At 53.5% G+C, this 22038-nt stretch overlaps 2 protein-coding genes across 2 annotated transcripts in view; one reads left to right on the forward strand and one right to left on the reverse strand.

The window, feature by feature from the left end:
- Positions 1–896: 896 nt before the first annotated feature.
- On the reverse strand, positions 897–12830 carry LOC308046866 (sodium-dependent serotonin transporter-like; the record flags this gene model as incomplete). The annotated part of the gene is made up of 15 exons (XM_080354950.1): positions 897–977; positions 1431–1598; positions 2579–2679; positions 2892–2991; positions 3109–3240; positions 3586–3698; positions 3933–4060; positions 4252–4355; positions 5022–5156; positions 5393–5531; positions 5793–6012; positions 6145–6279; positions 7791–7914; positions 8010–8114; positions 12744–12830. The coding sequence occupies 15 exons, from the start codon at positions 12828–12830 to the stop codon at positions 897–899; spliced, it is 1872 nt and encodes a 623-aa protein (XP_080211076.1).
- Positions 12831–12893: 63 nt separating this feature from the next.
- Positions 12894–22038, forward strand: part of SGSM1 (small G protein signaling modulator 1) — a gene marked incomplete at both ends in the record, with an annotated part of 32262 nt that continues 23117 nt past the window's right edge. The window contains 2 exon segments of the mRNA XM_080355370.1: positions 12894–12914; positions 12917–13039. Coding sequence (XP_080211496.1) covers positions 12894–12914; positions 12917–13039 — 144 coding nt within the window.

The raw sequence follows: 22038 nt of genomic DNA on the forward strand, positions 1-22038 counted from the left end.
CAGGTGGCTGGTTCACACTGGCGCCAGGGCTGCTTCACCCTGACCCAAATATTTGTTTTTAAAATGAGATATATTGAGGTCTTTCCTTCTTCAAATGCCAGAGGCCACCACTTCTCTGGCAGTCGCTCCTCCCGGCTCAGCAGAGCTGTCTCATCACCCGGGCAGAACAGGAGGGACTGACCTGCCTTCCTGGCCCGGGGGCTCTGGCTGCAGCAGCGTGTTCCCGGGAGCGACACGATGGGCCACGCAATTTCTCAACCGACCTTTTTCTCTTTGCACCAGGAGAAGGTATTTGTGGTCAGGACAGCTGCATTCCCCATTCCCCAGCCCAGCCCTGTGCTCTCAGCCACAGCACAGTGCTGCGTGAATGCAGCACGGCGAGCTTCGGCTCCTCTCCCTCCTCTGATCTCCCAACAATTGATATTGCTTTATTTCCACATCACTCACGGTACGGCTAAAGGCATGCACAGCTCCCGCCAAGCAGGTTTGCACGGCAAGGTCACGAGCGTCTCTAAGCGAGGCGCGTTCAGTCCCTCTGCAGTGGCAATCGCAGCTGCGCCTCCGTCTTCACGGGGAGTCAGGGTTCACCTCCAAACCAAAGGAGTTTGGCTGCGCTTCCAGCTCCCAGGACTTGGTGGCAGATCCTGTTCTCCCTGCTGCGGATCAGAGGTTTTCCTGCACATGCTGGCAGCGCTGCTTCTGATTAGATGCTCAGATGCAATGAGAGCTGGAGGCTGGGGAGCTGCCACCAGCATGTGCAGCCGCTGGGGGAGAACCGAGGGACCGGTGGCTGTGAGGAAGGTGACGGTGGCTTCTCTTCTACCTGCCCCATTGCTTTGTTGGGGCAGGAGCAGGGAGCTGAAGCAGTCTCTGTGTCCCCTGGATGTCCCACCAGGCTACAGGACAGGTGACATAGACACGGCCTCCGCCTGTGGATCTCGTGTTGTTTTCTCTGGCCGAATGCAGACGGCAAGGCGCTGGAGGGTGTAAGCAGCAAAGAAAAACAGCAATGGGATTCCTCCCCCACGAGCAGGGCATGCTGAAGCTGTCCCCAACGGGACATCACTCGCTGTGCCAGCCTGCAGCAGACCGCAGTGTGCAGGAGCCGTCCCAAAAATGGGCTGAGAGGAGTGACATCTGGGGACAGTCTCCTGCCTCCAGGGCCAGGCTGATGTAGCCCGCTGCCTCCTGGCCCACCCAAAATCACAGCTTCAGAAATATGACTTAAAATTACCAGGGCATTGAGCTGCACCCCTCTGAGCCCTTTTCCAGGCAGCTCTGCAGGTGTGACGGAATTGCCACTTGAACAAAGACACTGAGGACACATCAACCATCTGCCCAGCTCCCTGGTCTTGGGCTAACCCAAGCGGGGGTCCCTGCCCGCCCCCAGCCCGCGCAGGGGCCGTGGGATCCCCCACCCCACTCCTGACCTGCTTCAGAGACCCCGGCGTCCAGACGAGCTTGTACACCATGTAGAAGGGGATGCAGATGAAGGACGATGCTCCTATGAGATACCCCACTGAGATGCTCCACTCAGGGTACTGATAATCAAAGAGCGTCAGAGGTGGCTGGTCCAGGAGGGAGCTTACGACTATGAACTGTAACAAACAAAGCAGAGCTGGTTAGGGAAGGATGCTCATGGGGCCAGAGCGTGTCAGGACATGCCCCAGTGCTGGCCACAAGCAGGCACAGGGCAGTAGCAGGGCTATACAGCCCACAAAACCCACGTGCACATGACACGGGTGGCCGGGGAAGCTTTTTCGGGATGGCCAGGCATTACTGGCAGACCAGTCCCATTGGCTCCCCATGGAGAGCACACCACCCACAACATCTCCCCAGCCTGGCACCGACCCAGGCTCATCCCAGAGGTTAACGACATCCAAATCCTGCTGCCGTTGCTGTTTTCCAAACCATGAAAGGCCAATGTGGACGTCGCAGTGACACTTCCCAGGCTGCCACCCATCGCTGGGTGTGGGCTGAGAGGTTTCTGTCTTACAGACCCCACAGAGATGTTGCCCTGCAAAGGCTGCACGTCCCCTTGCTGAAATGAAATAATCTGCTGTCTGCTTTGATTGTAGTGCTTCTCTCTTAACAACCTGGGCAAAGCGCTTAGAGCTGTAATTAATTCTCACAAGGCCTCTTCTCCTGCAGATCCAGTGAGATTAGACCCCTTCGCCTCTTGCAGCCTTTGAAGTGCTGGGGGAGCTGGCATTTCAAAGGACACAGATCGGCCCGGCACACAGATGTACCCATGGTGGTGCCAGCGCAAGCGCAGGATCAGGAGGATAAACTGAGGCTGTGTTTGCACCCATGCGAACAGCCAGCTGCTGACTCCGGCTTTGCCCTGGAGCTGCAGGGAGGCTGGAAAATGTGCTCTCATCTCCTTTCCTTGGTGAAACCTGCTGTCCCGGGGCTGCGGGCAGCCTGGCGTGGTCCATGGCTGGAGCAGCAGTGCGGGGAGCTGGTGGGGAGGGCTGGCACCATGTCCTACAGCGCCCCCAGGACCCTAGGTCACCCTCCCAGCAGCTTGTTCACCCCACACAATTGAGAAGGGAGTAACAGCAGTGTAGATACTCACTGCTAACAAGGTGGGGCTGATGGCAACCCAGCACACCTTCCAGAACAGCCCGGGGGTGAAGCCCAGCATGGCTTTCACGTCATGGGAGAACCTCTGTATCCCTGCAAAGGGGAGAACCGTCATGGCCCTGAGACCCATGGGAGACATGGGAACAGGGACATAGACACAACACCCTCCATGCCCCATCCCACCCTCGCCAGGAGTCACACACGTGCTGCTTCCCCCAACCCCCTGGCACTGACACACACGCATGAGGTTAAATACCTGTGTAGGCACCTGCAGGATGTTTTCCATAAGACAGGCAGGTTCTTACCGTAAAACCAGGAGACAGCGATTGTTTCCAGCAGCACCACCGCCAGGATAGAGCAGCCAGCACCAAACTCCTCCAGCAGCTTCACCACGTAGGCTCCCCCCTGAAACAGCACAAGGCAGGGGGCGGCAATGGCCCCGTGGGGGTGTGGAGCAGGACTTTGGCAAAGTCCAGGGGTTGTTGGAGATATGAGTAGGTGTGTGGTGGGGACGGTACTCACATAGGTGAGGGTGCTCAGGGAGCCCAGGAAACAGACCGTGATGAGGCCGAGGACAAAGAGCTCCCGTCGCCCAGCCAGGACCTGGGGGTACTCATCCATCACGGCCGTGATCACAGCCTCTAAGCCCCCAAACTGCAAAGGGAATGCCAGTGTGAGGTGGAGAAATGAGTCATGGGGCAAGTCCTCAGAGAAAACCTGCTCCCCGCAAGCCCCCTCTGCCCATGAGCAGAGTGGGGACATCCTGTCCTGTCCCCTCCCTCCAGGATGACCGTCCCTGCCAATGGGCTTTGGGGACACCAGCTCAGGCCCACTGGAGATGATGGCTCGGTGGGCTTGGGCAGGCAGCTCTGCTTCCCCAGGCCACAGCTCCCATTGTCACCCCACTATTCCCTGTGGGGGACAGCCATTCCCAGGCCCCACTGGGGACACAGCCCCAGGCTGCACAGCCGTGCTGTCCCGCTCGATGGAGTTCCCTACCGTGCTGTCCAGCCCCAGTGTGATCATCATCAGGAAGAAAATGATGGCGAAGAAAGTGGATCCCACCATGTTGGCAATTGCCTCGGGGTAGGTGATAAAAAGGAGGCTTGGCCCTAGGAGGGGACATTGCTCTGGTTTGCTGTTCCCCAGCAGGTCTGGGTGTCGGTGATGGTGGGAACACACGTGGGGATGATGCCTCAAAGCCAGAGTGGCCATGGGCATAAGTGCTCCTGGGCACAAGTCCCCATGCCCCAGCAGACCCCAGGGCCAGCTGTCACTCCTGCCCCCTCAGCCGTGACAGGCACCACAGGGCCAGGACAGGGCAGTTGTGCTGGAGGGATGCAAACCTTTATCTCTGGCAACATCTTCCACCTCCACGTCCCTCATCTCAGCCATGTAGCCCAGCACGGTGAAGATGACGAAGCCTGAGAGGAAGCTGGTGAGGCAGTTCACTGTGCTGGTGACCAGCGCATCCCTGGAGAGCACAACACAGGGAGATGTGTCCTGCGGCAGAAGACCCCAGCAGAGCCCCCCTCCAGTCCAGCGCTCACCCCGGGTCAGCTGCCCTGGTCACCTGCACCCCCACCAGTTCCGTCTCCTGGCCCCAGGTGCCAAAACCATCAGTAAAGTGGGGAAGATGCTCAGCCCATGGCTGCAGGAGCTCACCGGTAGCAGTTGTTGTGGAAATGGTTGTAACTGGCCAGAGCGAGGAGGACACCGAATCCAGGACCCAAGGAGAAGAAAATCTGTGCAGCAGCATCAACCCAGACCTGGCAGGAGAAGCTATGGGCAGGCTGGAGAAGGGACAGGGCTCCCTGGGGCTGGGACGGGGGGTGGGAGGTACCCCATGGCATGCCCACCCCATGGCACAGGGATGGGTCCCTGTTGGTCCATGCTGCCGAACCTCCACTCTTGCCTGCCCTGTGACCCTGTGAGATGTCCCAGAAGCAGGGGAGCTGCTGTGGGACCGCAGGAGCTCATTTCCACCCCAGGGTCCTGCAGCGGCAGAATTAGGCAATAGCATCTGCATTCCCCTGTTCCTGGAGGGGGGATGAAGCCCGGAGACCCCTGTGCCTACTCCTGCCTGGTCAGGTTCAGTTCCAGCAGCGTGGCCCTGTTTACGTTTAATGAGAATTCTCAAGTGCTGCCTGGTAATTACTCACAGGAAACCTATTGTCAGGCCAGGGTGAGAACACAGCACAAACAAAACCCAGCAGCAATGAGATGGGTGATTCAATTATGGATTTACATTTCCAAGAGCCTGTCCAGGGTGTCTCGTTTCTGTAGGAACAGGGTCCCTGTCGCCCTGTGGCTCCACGGCAGAGCCAGACCAGTGGGCAGGGATGGGTGTGTGTCCCAGGAGGGGGTCTGGGTGCTGCCATCCCCAGGGCAGGGGACAGCAAGCGCTGGGGTGGCCCGTCCCACTGCACACTCACCGCGGTGCTCAGGAGCTTGCCCCAGTCTGGGCGCAGGTAGAAGACGACCCCTCTCCAGGCGCCGGGCAGGGTGGCCCCCCGGACCAGCAAGATGAGGAGGACAACGTAGGGCAGTGTAGCTGTCACCCACACCACCTGGGGAGAGGCAGCGTCAGCGGCGGCACCGGCAGAGCTGCCCCACCGAGCACCAAATCAGTCTGCACGGGGCATGGCCGGCTTGCTCACGGCTGCCGGGGGTGGTTGAGGGGTCGCGGTGCGGGGAGGAGGTGATATCCCATATTTAAAAAGCCAGAAAGACCCCCCCAGCTGCCAGGCACATGCTCTGCTTGGTCCCTCCTGCCTGGCCATGGCTGTGGAGCCCTCTCTCCTACCTTCCCAGAGGTTTTCACCCCTTTCCACAGGCTGAAGTAGACGATAGTGAAGATGAGGAAGAGGCAGAGAAGCAGCTCCCAGTGGATTCCGCCCATGTTGTACAGACCCCCAGACTTCTGGAGCTCCAGGACCTTCCTCCTGCGGGCAGAGATCCCCACGGCCAGGGGGTGTCTCGGGCCAGTGCAGTGCTGCTGGCTTTGCCCACGCAGGCTCAGCCCTGGGCAGGTGAGTCCCACACTCACCTCTCCCCCAGGGCACCAAAAACAAGGACCATGATGTCCCCAAGAGCATCCCCACATGAGACCCTGCTCCCAGGCCCCCCATCCTGCTCCTTGTGCAGCATGCCCTCCACAGGGACGTGCCCCAGCTTAAACGCATCATCCGTGTACGTGCACTTACGTATAAAACTCTTCAGCAGGGGACCTGGAGAAGTTGGTCCAGGTGACGTTGCTCCCCCCAAAGTAGTTGGTGCAGTGGGGTGTGTTCCAGGGGTTGTCACAGCTCGCCCAGGGCAGGCTGCCTGACAGGGACGAGTAGAAGTAGTAGAGCGCCCAGGCGATGATGGTGTTGTAGTAGAAGGAGACGTACAGACCGATGATGCAAATGGCAAAGCCGATGCCTGGGGAAAGAGAGAGGCAGGCTCAGCCGCCCATGCCAGTCCAGCTCTCTCTGTGTCCCCTGGGACATGGCTGCGGGGACCAGCTCATGGATGTGGCCCCAAATGCACAGCGGCGACCCGGAGGTCTCTTACCCTTAAAGATGGGGCAGATGCGCTTCCAGATGGGGATGGCACCTGTCCTGTGGAACTGCCCCAGCGCCAGCTCCATGTAGAAGAGGGGCACCCCTCCAAAAACAGCCATCAGGGTGTAGGGGATGAGAAAGGCTCCTGCAGGGTGAGGACCAGAGTGGCAGTGACCACCATGGCCCCATGCCAGCGCAAGGCTGTCACCGCCGTCGCTCGTGGAGCAGCACAGGTGAGGGGTTTGGACGTGTGTTTGGAAGAGGTTTTACAAATTATGTGTTCAGAGAGGCTTGTGGATGTGACCCTGCTCCCCAGCTGCTGAGGGAGGAGTGTTTGGCTGGGGTGGCACAAAGAGCAACACAAACCATCAGGGCACAGGGGATGGGGCACCCAGCACCTTGCAGGTCTAGAAGACTTTTGGGGAAAATCCCATTGAATATGCATGGTCACCCCAAGACACAAGTAATTAACGCTGTAATCTGCATTATTCATAACAACGTTATCCGTACCAGAGCAATACTTGTACCCCATGGAGGTTTGGGAACCGGAGCTGCTCTCCGCACTCATCAAAACAGCCCTGCTGGGATTAGTTAATTTAACCCCCACGGCTCCTCTCTGTGAGAGCCCTCCCCATGCTACCCCTCAGCTCTGCAAGGGTTTATCCCCCAGGAAGGTCTCCAGGTGACGGGGGAGCTCAGCACCAGCTCTGCTCGGCCGGGGCTGTACTCCCGAGGGGTCTGGACCCCTCATCCTCCCATCCAGGGTGGGCTGGGAAGCATCTGCCCAGACCACAGCAAGGACCAGCGGCTGGAGTTTGCTCCCAGTCCCGCAGGAGTGAATCACAAATAACTGCGCTTCGGTGCGGGCACCTGGGATCCGCATTTTAGCCTTGAGTATGGTACTAATTATCTCCTCCTAATTTTCCCAAGCAGCAGAGGATATTACTCAAATGCCGACTTTGGCAATTAAATCCACTGTGCTTTTGCAAACAGCACAAAATTTTCATTCCTCATTTTTGATTTCCATGCAAGGGGTTCTTCTGCTCTGCTCTATTTAAAGCAATTTATTTAGATGTCATTTACTCAAGTGGTTTTTTCCTTCATGGAGCTTTGATATCTTAACTTTCCGTTGATCCCCCACAGGAGGAGCCCTGTGCAATGGGGGCTGTGTGGTCCCCGGGGGTCAGGGCTCCTCTGTGGGGTCCAGCACGGCTGGGACCTGTGACAGAGACCTGGGATCCTTGCAAGGATTATTTTAAAACGTGAGCCATCAGAAAGAATTGATTTCACAAAGTCACAGGATCATAAAGTGTATGAACCTCTAACCCCCAATTTGCAGAGTTTTAATCCTTTCATGCAGTTTGGACCCCATGAGTTTTCTGTTTGTGATCCCAGAGCTACTAAGGCACCTCTAATTGTGGCGGAGGAGAAGTGAGTGACACCGGGAAGGAGTGAGCGCAGGATTTTGAATGAAGAAAGACAGAAAAGGGACAGATGTCAGGAGAAGTTGGGTCAGTCTCTAAACCACCCTCTTCAGAGAGGAGCAGCAAGACACAAAGAAATAAAAGAAACAACGAGTTTTTCAGCATCAGAAAGATGAAAACCAGATTTCTTCCCTCCAAAAGAAGATTTAAATAATCCCAGCAGTGTCCTTACCCCCTCCGTTTTGGTAGCAGATGTAAGGGAACCGCCAGACGTTGCCCAGATCGACAGCGAATCCGATGACCGAGAGGAGGAAATCCATTTTTTTGCTCCACTTGTCCCTGGGGTGGGTCAGTGGCTGTGGGGGCGCAGGGCCGGCCGTGGGTCTGGGGGCTGTGGCAGGGGGTGCCGGGCAGGGCTGCTCTGCCATCCTGCCACCCTGGCAGATCTCACACGATTGAGGCTCAGTAACTTGGGGCCGGGAAGGGATTTCTCTGTCGCTGATGACAGATCCGAGGAGGGGAGGGTCTGGCTGTGACTACTCTTCCCCACCTCCCGCTGGAAACCCACAGCACGAGCAGCGGCTGAGAAACCCATCCCTGAGCAGGAGCAGCAGGGAAACCCGTCCCTGCGCTGGGGCTGGAGGGGACAGCAGGTTCCCAGGGCTCAGGCACTGAGACCAGCCTCAACCCCCGGATTTCTGTCCCCTCCGTTCCCAGGTCTGCAACCGGCGGGTGTGTTTAGGGTTGGGTTGGTTTGTATTTGCACACAGAGGTGCTGCTCCTTCCTCCTGATGTGGAGTTACTTCTCCTTGGTGTAGACCAGGAGTGTGAGTTGCAGCAAATAAGCCACATGAAAGCAAAATAACTTTTGCGGCTCAGGTGCGATGAGGAAGAGGATGGCAGTGCACGAAACATCATCGCTCTCTTCAGTTCGACAGTTTAGCAGCAAATTTGATTGCAAATTAAATGTGTCTGTGTAGACTGACAGCCCAGGCAGGTCCCTGTGTGTCACCCCCCGCTGTGACACAGGTGAGCCTTTGCTTGGGGCCGCAGGTGCTCCCAGGGCCTCTGAGTGCTCCAGCACCATCTTTTCCAGGCTCCCTCATCTGTAATTAAAAGAAACTACAGAAGAGATCAAACCAGGAGCTGTAGTTCTCAGGGCCATGGCTAGTGGGTTGCTGTGACGACGTGACGCATCCACCCAGCATCTGCCGAGCATGACAAACCTCCGGACACTGTTAATCCTTCAGGCACACAAACGGAGACCCTTTAGAAACTCCAGTTAAAAACACCTTCTTTTTTATTTTTTTTTGATGTGTCAGGCCTTGGCTGCCATGGATGTTGTATCAGAGCAGCTTGGGGGCTGATGCTGGTCCCCAGGGGGCTGATGTTGGTCCCCAGGGGGATGATGCTGCTCCTCAGGGGAACGGCCCATGCTCTAGGTACTGCGGCAAGGTGGGCAGGATGGGCTGTGCCTTGGTGGGCTCAGTCCAGCTGCTGGTGACACAGCCACCTTGGAGCAGGGACGTGGCTCTGCCAGGGGACATCACCTCTGCAGTGGCCTTGCAGGTCTGTGGTCTGTGGGGAGCAGGTCCTCCCACCAGGCTGAGGCCACTACCTAGGTGTGAAGCAGCAGCTGTTCAAACATCGGCATCTTTTTAAAACTAAGCTACTTGCTCTCCTTAAGAGCTTCTTTTTTTCTCCACGTTGATATTTTCAATCACACAAGGTGGGATTTGTACTGGTACCTCGGGCAGAGCTGGAGCAGCACCAGCTACCACTGTTCCTCCAACAGCTCCAAGCCGGAGCTGCACGGTGGTTTTGCAAGGCTGGGATGTGCAGCCTGCACGTTGCCACCCCAAAGACCCCCACGCTGAGGCACCCACCAGCACCAGTTTCCCAGCACGCCGGCGCTGCTCCGTACAGCCAAGCCCATGTGCCGCGCCATCGGTTCGATGCCAATGCTGCCGCTCCAGCAGCCTCCACTCCTGACAGATCCCCTGGGGTTTTTGCTGGTGAATGAGCCAAAAATGCACCCAGTGCTCCCGTTACCTCCCTGCTCCCACCTTCTCCTGGGGCGCCCACCCGCGCTGCTGCCCACAGCCCCTCTGCACCCACCCACCGACGCGGCCGCCTCTGCTCCAGCATCGGGTCAAGGCTGCCACTGTCAAGTCAATGAGGAGAGAACTTTGAAATCTCAGTTTTTCATTTTTAGAAGCTGCAAGCTGGAAAAACCATTGCAGGTTCTCAGGGCTGCTGGAGGCAGGAGAGCAGGGGGAGAGGGGTCTGTGGGAGATGTTTTTCACTGAGAGGTGTTGTGCTCCCTGGGGTTTTGGGGTGGTGTGGACTCCCAGCAGGATCCTGCCTCTGTGACCTGCTGGAGAGGGGAGTTTTTCCCAGAGTTTTGTTTATTCTGGTCACAGTTTTCCACCCTGTGTGCATTGTTGCTCCAGCCTGGCTCATCAGCTGTGCCGCATGGGGCTCGGTGTGCTCATCAGTGACACACCAGACGGGGGAGTTTTCTGGGTAAAACGTTGTTATTTTGCCAATTGTAGACAAATATTCTTGTCCGTCACCTGACGTTCAGTTAGAAGTATTTCAGAGAGGAGGCTATGGAGACTACGTCCCATTTGAAATACAGTGTGTTTCAAAAAGATGGACCCCATTTCAAAGCATTTTAGCTCAAATCAGCTTCAAATTTGAATTTCCATTGAGTTAGAAGTTGTTTCTAAACAGTATGATTACTTGATTAGAAGATTGCTTTTATCCTACCTGCTCACCCATGCAATGAAATGCAGAGGAGTGGATTGTGGTCTTAAAACAGCTATCCTGTTTAAGCCACAGAGGCAGCAGTGGGAAGTTTAATTTAATTAACATGATACTCAGAGATGTAACTTAATCACATTAAGTATAGATCAACATGCTCTCATTTAAGCTCTCCAGACTTCAGAAAACAGTGTCCAATCGTCTCCCACCCATCTTTAATCCAGGGAAAAGCAGAATTTTCCAAGAAGAAGGAACCAGCAAGGCTGGTCCCTCTGCTTGTTTCAGCTAATTTCTCCTGAAAGGAAGGTAATAATTTAGTAATAGCTCCCACCGCCTGCATAGCACCGTTGTTCCTGGGGAGAAAGACACCAGGAAAATCACTTTTTGCACCTCTCAAATAGCTTAAGTGTTGCCTGTTTTGGTGCATGGCCCCACAGAGGTGCTAGCACCACCAAGCACCTGGGTCTCCCTGGGTTTGTTTGGCGCATGGATGCTGCTCACCCCATGTTAGCCTGAAGCATCGCAGGGAGATTGACAGGACTGAAGATTGGACAAAAGCAGCACGGTTCATTAACAGGAATCCAAATGATCTTCTTGGTCCTCTGGCCTTTGCTCTGGCAGTGCTGTGCAGCTGAGATGAGCTCGCCCCAGTGGTCACCGCTCCCCCCAGCTCGGTAGAGTTAAGCAAGGTTTTTTTTTTCTTGGGAAAAGTGCTAAAAGAGTTGTGTTGGCTGCACTTGGACAGACTCATTTTCCTGACTGTGGTGCTAAACTGAGCAATTCCTGGTGTCCCTTGCACCTTGACACCTTGCGAGACAGGTCAATGTCTCCAACAATATTTTCACAACAGCAAAAGTGAGAAACAGGCAGGAGAAAGTCGCCTGCCTGTCCAAGGCCAAATTCAAGGCTTTGTCAGGCAGCCGAGGATCTCCTGGCTGGCAGACGCTGTTGGTTTAACTCAGTCTCATCCTGGGCTGGAGGAGTTTTACAGAGACCAGAGCCCTGCGAGGTGCCGTGTGTGACACATCTGTGCTGTGTCCTGCTATGGGGACCTGGTGCCTTTCCCATCTCAGCTTATCAGAGCTGGGCTGTCCCCACCACAGCCTGAGGTCCGGGCAGCAACTGGGCTCTCTCTGCCCTTGGAGCTTGGTTACTGTTGATATCTGACGGTGCCCCTATATGGTGCTTTATGAGGCCATGATGCCTTCATTATGAGTATTTATTAGCCTGTCTTAATTGCCCGTTCAAGCAATTGAACCCACATTTGTCAGTATAAGACATGAGTGGCTGCAGAGCAGCAGAGCTTGATACAGGGGTCAGATCCACACTCACCGACTGCAGATGGGAGTTGTGACCCCCAGAATCTTCCTGGGATCCACTGGGATCAGCAGTCACATACCCCCAAGCAAGCTGGCCCTGTTCCTGCAGTTTGGCGACATTTGCGCTGCTACCACTTCTGTTAACAGGGTGTTTAGCAAGCCAATAAACAGTGAAAAGCAAATAATGTACAAGGAAATAGGTTTTCCCTACAAAGGATATGGCACAGGTATGCTCCCGGCCTCTGTGCCAGCAGTAAACTACAGAAGGGGACAAATTCTGATTAATCTCGAGTCCAGAGCTCCCTCCTGTCTTCCTGGCAGAGCTGTGTCCTGCCAGACAAATGCCCATCACGGACGGCAGAGGGGATGGATGGTTCCTGGCACCTTCGGGGTCCCCGAGCAGCAGCGTGGAGCGATGCAGGGGGCGCAGCCCAGCTCCCGGCGTGGCACAGGAGCGGTGGCCAGGGCTGTGATGGAGGCCACTGGCTGTGTGCGGCGTGGCACTGCCCTCACGCTAATGCGGTTTGTAGTTATTGGAAACTGGACTGCGAAGGAGCTGGGATCCTGTTTCTATGGAAATGTCCTGGAACAGCGAAACGAGGGAACAGAAAAACAGAAGACGCGTTCCTGGGAGCTGCCAGGCAGGGCGCGCTCTGTGATTTCCATCGGAGCCACCTGCTGTGAATTGGTCTTTTCGGCTCATTATCGCCTGTCCGGTGCGGAGGAGCCACAGGAGGGTCCCTGGGTGCCGCATGGCTGCGAGGACACTGTCACGTTGCATCTCCGTGTCACCCCCAGGGCTCCCAAAGCCCCGCTCAACACCAGACCCCGCCGGCTGCAACCCCGAAAGCAGCGGGTGTGCGGGGATCACACACCGAGGGCTCCCCCGGCCCCGTGTCACCAATCCCGAGTGTCACTGTCCCTGGGCACCCCTCGGCACGTTGGCCCCAGGTCTGGAAGGGCTGAGGTGGGGTGTCCCAGTGGGGGGTGTCCGGTGATGAGCCCCTGGGAACTAGGGGGGCGGGGGGCGGTTAAGGACCCCCACGCGGGCCGGTAGGCGGGCGCGGTCCCCGTGCCGAGGGCCCGGGGCCGGTTGTTACCGCGGCCCGGCGGCGCACACGGATTGGCGGCGGCGACGGCGGCCCCTCCCCGGCGGGCGCGGGTGGGCGGTGCGGCCCGATGGGCATGGCCCGGCCCCGCGGAGCGGCCCCGCGCCAGTCACCGGCGCTGCGGAGCGGAGGAGCGCGGCCATGGCGGCGGCCCCGGCGGGTAGGGCGGGCGGCGGGCCGGGGGCGCGGGCGGCGGGGTCGGGCCGGGGCGCACTAACGGGCTTCTCCCGCTTCTCCCCACAGAGGCGGAGACCCGGCAGCGGCTGCTGCGCACCGTTAAGAAGGAGGTGGGTGCAGGACGCGGCGGCCCCCGGGGAGAAACCTGGACGCCCCGTGGGTGTCCCCGTGGTGATGGGCGTCTGCGGCGGGACCCTGCTCGGAGGGGAGCCCCGGCCCCGGGTTCGCCTGCTCGCAGCATCCCAGTGGCTCCTGCCGGGCTGCTGCAGCGAATTTAAGCCCTCCCCCCAAAAAAACAAACCAACACCCAACCCCGAGCAGGGCGGGGGTCGCAGCGGGAGCCGGGGCTGCAGGGACTGCCCGGTTCCCGGGTCGGTGGCAGAACATCCCTGCAGCACCACTGAATTTCGGTACCCAAGTATCCTGCATCTTTTGAAAATTGCCTTTTGCTGCTGGCAGAGCTGCTTTCACAAGTTGTGATTTTCCATAGGGAAAAAGGGGCGACTCCTGCTGCTGCTTCCACGGGGAGCTGGGCTGGGACGAACCCCCGTTGTGGCCAAATGCCCTTTGCAGGGCAGGGAGCAGCTGGGGAGCCCGCACGGCCAGGGCTGCTCACAGCTGTCAGCCTAGAACATGGGGAACGTGCACATGTGTGTTTGTGTGTGCAGTGCAAGGCAATGGCATCGTACATCTGCCTGCCCTGGCCTCTCTTCTCAGGCATCTTTAACTCTGTTAGTTTATACTGTGGTTTACGCCGAGCTGCCTCAAGCTGCTTCTATCTGTGCAGAGCTTTGTGTTTGTCATGTGCGTAGCGTTAACACTGAGCTGATGGTGGATCTGGAGAGGGAGCCAAGATTCCCACTGCTCTGCCACGTAGTTCGTGCGTTGCTTGTGCGTGGAGGTGGCCAGTGGGGCCGTCTGAGCCTCCTGTCCGTCACTGCGGACTCTGGAGCAGCCAAATGTTATGGGACCCGCTGCATCAGAGCCTGGAATTGCTCTGCCGCGTGATGGAGTGCTGGATCACCGGGAGCTGTTGTCGCCTCCTGCCTATAGTCTGTCCCCACAGGTCACCTCTCCTGGGATTTTGGAGGGTGTGATGTTTTGTTTCTGGTCTTATAAGTGCCTTGATAACCAGCTTTTGGGCTCTGGAAAGTGGAACGACCCTGTTAGGGACACTGCCTGGAGTGGTTGAACAAGACCCATGGGTGGTAGGTCAAGGGAGGGTGACAACGCAATGTGTTTGGCTCTTCATCCAGACCGCTTCCCACCTTTAATCGTCTGCCGAGTGTGGTGGTAAGGAATACTACTTGTTGCCTTGGCAACAGCTATTAAACCAGAAAAAGGGTATGACATTTATTTTGCATTGTGGATAAAGCTGACATCTCATTATTACTGTCTGTCTGCGACTCCTCCCGAGTGGAGAGAGACAAAACAGCAGGCTGTGCGTCGACTGATGCTGCAGGATGGGAGGCAAGGATTGCCATGGGCCTGCCGGTGAACCAGCTCGGCCCGCAGCTTCTTCCCAGAGCCGCTGTGCCCTCCGCAGACTGTCACTGCCCAGGAGCATCTCCTGCGCTGGCGCTCAGCACCAGCTGCTCCCCCTTTGCTCTTCTTCCACGGGCTGAGCGCTTGAAGAAAGTGCAGCATGTGCCTGGGGGAGAGCTGAGGGTTGTGACGTGCCCTTCTGCTGGCTTTTGGTAAAATAAATGTATCATACAAGGGTTTGGTGAATGCCAGTAAAGATCGAAGGAGAGAGGTGATGTATGGGGAAAGCCTCTCTGCCCTGGCGAGGTGCCGCCAGCCAACACATCCCGATGCCGTGACGTTGGTGTTTGACACAGTCTGGTGTCTCTCCAGCGGCCCTTTAGGAAGGGCCAACGCAGAGCAGAGATGTTGTTCTGGTGGTCTCATGGCTCTGGGCTCTGCCTTAGGATGTTGGTGTGGATGTGGGTTCTCTGTACCTTCCTTGGTGTTTCTCCCGGCTCGGTGCAGTGCTGGGGCTGTGTGTGCCCAGCCGTGGGGGGGATCCCTGCCAGACCTGCGCTCTGCACCCCCCACCTGCGCTTTGCTCTGTCAGGGTTTAAAAGTACCTGGGGAGACGTGATCCCATAGGTAATGTAGTTAATTATTTAGCAACCTCCCTGAAATTGGGAGCTGGTGGGGCCTTCTTTTGCCTGTTGCTCCCTGCTCTTTAGGCACGTTTTGCTCATGATTTGGTTTTTTTTCCTCTCCTCGACTGCCTTCATGTTAAGTCAGGAGCTTGTGCAGGCTCCACGGAATAGTAGAAAGGGATAACTGCAGAAATATTTCTTTTCCACTCTTGGAATTATATACCTTGCACAAAATTGCTTATTCTCGCTCTGATTTTGCTCCAGCTGTGGCTCTGTGTGATCTGCTGAGGTCCTCGGGGGCAGGTGAGCTCCGCTGAGGCTGGGAACAGCCATGGGTCACACTTGGGAAGCTTCGCCACATCTGTCATCCTAGTGCGATAACTGCAGGAACCAAGTATTGTGAAGACAAGGTCTGATTAGTGAAGGTAGATAAACAGTAAATTGAAATTAACCAAAGCACTGCAGCGAGCAAATGGACTTCAATATTTGGTTGTTGCCATGGTTAATGCATTTTTATTAAGAAGTCCTGCTCTGAAGTAGATTTATGGGTTGAAATGAGTAATAAGTTGTGTCTTTTTCCTATTTTTTTTTTTTTTACCCCCATATGGTCATGATAAATCAAACTTATCCTGAAAACTGCAAAATCGTTTGTCAGCAGACTGCAAGGGCAAGAGCGGAACTGTGGCTTTCCGAGGAATCCTGTTTCCTGGCATACAGGATAAGAAGCACAACCAAATCCTCTCTGATTTTTTAGAGCTTTTACCAGCTGAGATGAGGCTGCTTTAAAAACCCAGAGCCTGAAATATGCAGGTTTAAAAGGACTTTGGATTCTCAACTAAAAATATTACTCTTGCAACCCATGCTCCTCCCTTTCTTTTGCAAGTTTCGTTTTTAATAGAGGAGAACCCTGTAGGATGGTTTTGACTGTCTCAGGTAATTGCCCTGCATCCAGGAATAGGAGGGGAAGCAGGTGTTACCATGAAATACTGTGCCTGGAAAATTAGTTGTGTGAAAAGCTGAATGGAATATGAAAGCAAACAGTTGTCCTGCTTATTATTCTACAAAAACTTAGTTTACATTTAACTTGCCACTCAGCAAGTAGCGTTATGTCTTTTACTCGCCGATAATTGATGTTTCTGTGTTGAACGTTTTGCTGCCTGTTCTTCGGACTTTTGAAAACTGTTGTTGATTGACCACAGCCTGCTTGCCTGCTGATGTCCCCTGGGCTTCTGTCGGATATATTGTTTATTTTTTAACAGCTTGGATGGTTGTCACCGTGTAGCTGTTGACTAATTCCCTCATCATATATTATAGGGACAACAGTCAGTCTCTCTTCCTCCCACCCTTCAAATGAAGTGCCCCCGCTATGCAGCCACATTGTCTGATTCGTGGCTCAATAACACACTGACTGGTAAGAACAATATTTTTGCAGCCTGGGTTTGTTTATCTGGAGCATGTATGTGTGCCCATGGTTCCAAAATATCAGATCGTGGGTGTCGGTGACAGATACTTCATTCTGGATTGGTAGAAAATTGTAAATTAATTTAATGTTATTAGGATCTGAAAAATTAATGTTGATAGCTTTAAATGTTCTCAACGCCAATAAAAAAAAAAAAGGCCTTAGTGTAGCTGTCAAAACTGTTCAGGCAAAATGAAGATGGGGATGATAAGCTGCAGGTTCGTAATGAAGCTGAGGGACCTCCTGATGTCTCTCAAGCCCCCAGGTCAGCCTTTCTCAAACGCTCCTATATCAAAAGTAAACAGACAGCTTTAATGCAGCATTTCTCGATTGCCTGCATCGATCTCTTCTGAAAAGAGTATTACTAATCGCTGGGGACCATTTTCTCTCCCTTTGAAGACGGAAGCGGTGGTGAGCAGGAGTGCTCTCATACTCCAGAAGCCCTTGGCTTGATCTTTCATAGCTGGAGCGGGTTTCATGCTGCTTTCTCCTCCTTCATCTCCCTTCCCAGCCTTGGGCAGCCAGAGCTGCGTGTCCGAGCAGCCTCCTTCCTCCACTCCTCTGCTGCCACAATGGCATCCTCCTGGCGTCCTGGCCGTTGCCATGGAAATACCTGGTTTTGCACAGATTCAGGACTTCAAAGCAAGATGGGGCTGGAAGTTGCACCTGGTTTCCGTGCAGATAGTGTCAGGCTTTGCCGTGTTTGCTAATTGAATCCAAAATGCTTGTCAGTGTAACGTTTATCACCTGGGAAAACAGCAGCTTTGTGGTGTGATGGGTGCAGAACAAAACAGGGTAAAGCTTTGAAATCAGGCATTGGAAACAGAGAAATGACTAAAGTTTTCCCTGAAATGTTGCAGTGTCTTTACTGAGCATCTCCCAGCTAGCGGTACCAGCAGTGCCAACAGATGGCATTGAAATTTGTGTTTGACAAGCACGCCAGGAATAGAACCAGCTATAATGTGATCTTAAGTGATCTTAATTTAGTATTGTATGTACAGATTTTTGGCCAAAAGCTGCTGCCCTGTGAAGAAAGTCTGGTACAAAATACTGTCAGCAAACATACATCTCTGGGATCATTCCCATTTCCCCCAGGGTACAATGTGGTATTACAAACCCTTCCATTTAATGTGTTCTCAATCTCCTTTCCAGCAAACGGTCCAAATATTCAGAGTTCATATGCATTAATGCCTTCTTCCCCCCACCCTCCCAAGGAGGCTCAGCCCAGTTCCTGGCCGTGAGCACACGTGGTTCCTGGGGCTGCCCTGAAAATCCCACGTGTGCCACGTGGATCGTACCCCAGCTGCAGCAGGTGCTGTATTTTATTTAGTAAGTGGTGATAAATAATTAAATAAGACTTTTAGAAAAGCCAGAGGTCTCGGTCTGGAGGATTGCAATCAACGTGACTGTGGCAGCAAGAACACGGAGCTGCCAAACAGCTTTAAGGGCAAGTGCATATGAACAGTCCGGTGCCATCAGAGCTGTGCCTGTGCTGTTGTCCCACCATGTGAGGGGACCCTGTTCTCTGTAGATCCATCGAGATGGCTGGAGAGAGTCCCTCAAGTCTGGGTATAAATAGTCATTTACTCTGAAGCTGGCAATATTTTAACTGATTAGAGCACAATTGATTGGAATTATTTTATGGGCAGCCAGTAAACTCTTAGATAAGTGGCAGAGCTTGACTGCAACTTGTGATGGTGCCGGAAAAGTCTGGCTGGAACTTGCTTTTGGAATAATCACGGTGTTTGTTGCTTTAAAGATAAGAATCTATATCTTGCAACGCCAGGTTCAATAATATGAGTTTTATAAACAAATGTGCAAAAAAAAAAAAAAAAGATGTTGTAGCAATAAGACAGGCAATAGGCAGACATTTCATTTTCACACGAGGAGATAAATCTAGTTTGCGAGAGGTGTTGGACTGAGCAGTTCTGCTTTAGCTGAAAAAGTGGCTTTAGCTGCAGTTCAGTGTGTGTGTGATGGTTTGTGCTGGTTTTTCTCCCACAGTGATTCTGTGGGCACCAGGGTGAACAGTCCAGAAGTTGAGAACTTAGAGTTTTGTGTTGTGTCTTTGTGTCCCAGAGCTGAACAGAGGTTCTGAGCTTGCTTTGCCTTGGACGCTGAACCCCCTTTGGTACAAACCAACCCAAGAGCTGGAGACAAAAACCAGCCCAGGAGATGCTAGCTGGGGGAGCTGGTGGCAAAGCCAAGTGGGTTGTGTTTGTCCCTGCAAATAGAAGCATGCCTGGGATTGTCTTAATACTGCGTCTGCTTCACTAAGTCATCCTTTAGCATTTTGGACAGGTCTTGCACAACGTATGGAAACTGTTTCCTGTGGGGCTTAACCAGGGCTTATTCCTGGAAAGAGACCTTGATTCGGAGAGGCAATTAAAGAAATGCTCAGATTACATCAAGGAGTGCCCACGTGGACTTGGTGCACCAAAACTAACATATAAAATGGGATTTTTAAGTGCTAGAATTAACTTCCAAATACATAATCAAAGCGGCACTTAAAGACTGCAATAAGAATGAGAAAACACCAGCTCATAAAAGAATTTGAAAAGCTGACATAGAAAAGCAAATGGAGTTTAAAGCCTGTATGACCGATGTGGGGGTTGTTGTGGGTGCTTGTTGCCCTCCTGGGCAAGGTGGATTTGGAGGGGGTTCCACCAGTGCAGCCACCTGGCTCTGGTGTCTGTCATCTCATCCCTCCCACAAGAGGTGAGATTAAGAAGATGTCTTAATTTCCACTGTATTTTTTACTGTAATTCTTTTGTTTTCAGGATGCAGGTTACATAGGCATTGAGCAGAAGGTCTTTACTGTCTCTGACCAAACCAGATCAATAGCAGTTTCTAAAAACATACTTCTGCAGAGACCAACTCAATCACTGGAGGCATTTATTTTATTGTAGCTTTTATTTATATGAAATGACTCTCTTTGTGGGAATTCCCACTTCAGGGACTGAAATCAGACCTGGTTCTGCTCTGCCGTTGCCCTGGTCATACCTGATGCTTTGTCCCTTTGGACAACCTCACAGGGTTATGAGCATGGCCAAATATTTGGGAGGTGCTGTGCTTCAATACAAATGCCTCGATTACCAGTGAGAGTCTTTGCACGAACCATGTCAGGAAAAACCGTGGCTGTAAACATCGCTGAATGATCTAGAATACAGGTTGTATTGTGACTTGCCTGGAAAAATCCAGCCAGGTAAAACAGAGTTGTGAGTCAATATTTCCTTAGACTAATTAAACGCAGAGTTATTGGTTTGCTCCTGATCTCTGCACCTTGGTGGTTATTGTAACTGCTGTAATATTTGGCTTGCTCCACCAATGTAAATGACAACTGGGACCGGTTATGGAGCTTCGTTACAGGAAAATCAGGGTTTGAGATGAAGTGTAACCCTTGGAATTGCGTAGCAGAGAGAGCTAAGCCTGCATCCCTGTCTGGGGGCTGTCAGGTAGGAAAGGGTTTGTTTTCATTTTTGAAGGGGGCATAAAGAAGCGTTTAGTCAAACCAAATGTTAATAGTGATGTTTTGGCTGCAGTGGAGCTGGCTGGGCCCAGGGGAGCCGGAGGAGCAGCTGAGACCTCGGGGCCAGGACCCTCCCCAGGGTGCGGGGTGCACGTTCAGAGCCCCGCTCAGAGCTGGATGTGCCGCGATTCCTGGTGTCCCTGGATGCCACAGGTCTTCTCATGTCCCATTGCTCTTGGATCTGGCTTTGGAGATGGGGCAAGGAGGAAAAATATTGGTTTTCCTTGTAATTCAGACGTGCACGTGAAGCCAAGAAGGACTAAGCTCGCATGTTCACAAGTCAGTGATTCAGAGGGTGATGTTGAGACTAACTTGCCTTCTGTTGTGTTTTTGGAACTGCAATTAATGCTGTTGAGTTGGTGTGGACACCGTGTTGTAGGGTGTCCCTGTGACCCTGCTCTGGTGACTTGTCCTGTGCTCCCAGCTGGAGCCAGCAGGAGGTTTCATTGCTGCGGAACACTTGATGATGTTCCTCTTGAGTTTACCTACATCTAAATTATTAGTTGCTGTTTTAATTTCCTTTCTAATAAAAGAAGAGCAAACATCTCATTTTCCTCAGACTGGCTTTGGATAAAGAGTGGGCAGCTTCATTTGTTGAGATTGTTCTGGCTACAATATGAGAATTAGCATTAAAATGCTGGAATGCAACGTGTTTAGAGGCTGTTCAAGGCTTCTCTGTGGAGTGAGCCAAACGTGGCTTCGCCTGCGCTCTCTGTCCCAAACCCCGTGGCTCAGGAGAGGAGCCGGGAGGGCAGATGGTCCCAGATGGCTGCAGTGGGGTCTGTGGTCCCAGATGGCTGCAGTGGGGTCTGTGGTCCCAGATGGCTGCAGTGGGGTCTGTGGTCCCAGATGGCTGCAGTGGGGTCTGTGGTCCCAGATGGCTGCAGTGGGGTCTGTGGTCCCAGATGGCTGCAGTGGGGTCTGTAGGGTCTGCAGTCCCTGGGGGGACGATGGGACCGTCCCTTGGGATCTGCAAACAGCAGCACAGGAAACCCCACAAGAGGTTTGGGCTTCTCTGGGCTGGAGCTGTCCTACAGATGCCAGTCATGTCCATTTGTGGGAAAATGTGAGATTGCTTTGATTGGAAACTTTCTCAATGTAACACTTGTTTTATCCTACAAGACAATATCTATCTGTCTGGCTGCTATTTCTTGTATAGCTGCGCCCGTTCTGCTCTGGCCCTTCCCCTCAGGTGCGTGCCCTTGTTGCAAAGCCCTTTCCACTTCTGTTTCTTTAGATATCTTTGATTTGCTTAGTGTGATAACCTCGGTCAATACCGTCTTTTTTTTTTTTTTTTCTTTAATGAGTAATTTTCCGCTAAGCTGCATCTCTTGGAAGGGTTTTTTTGTGTGTGCCTTGAGAGCACAGGTTGTTTGCGGTGCCTTGGGACCAAGATGCCGGGTCAGAGCCGGGGTCCTGCTGTGCTGGTTGTTCCACAGGCACCAAATAACCAGATGGTCCCGTCCCCACAGAGGTCAGTCGTGCGGCGGGTGCGACTCGGACATATATCAGAGCAGCCGGATACCAGTGGCTGAGAAATTATTAACTTGAATACACTCCTAATTTTAACCAGAAGCTGGTAACAAACCGTGTGCGTTGATTCCAAAGAGTATTTTGGAGGGAGGGGTTAAAAGATGGGTTCTTGATTTATGCTTTTGACAGGTTCATAGAGATGCTGAGTTCACTGGCGGTTCCTGATCACAATGTTGCAGAAAAAATCTCAGATCCTGAGAACTCTTAGTCACCCGGCACGGCGGCTCAGAGCGGCACGGAAGCTGACCTGCTTGCTTTGACATGCAGAGAGATGCTTCTGGCTGTAGATATGCCTTTTTTCTTAATCCATATTCATAAAAGGATTTCCTTTATTGAGCTGTCAGCTACACATAACTGACCTTGATGGAGGCTTGCGAAGGAGTTTAATTCCCCAAATGAGGCAATGAAAGGTCTCACACATGCAAGGTTTGCTTGGCCAAGTCTTGACCTGCTGTTTGTTCCTCTTCCCTGTGCCTT

This window comes from Nesoenas mayeri (assembly GCF_963082525.1).
Source record: "Nesoenas mayeri genome assembly, chromosome: 17".
NCBI lineage: Eukaryota > Metazoa > Chordata > Aves > Columbiformes > Columbidae > Nesoenas > Nesoenas mayeri.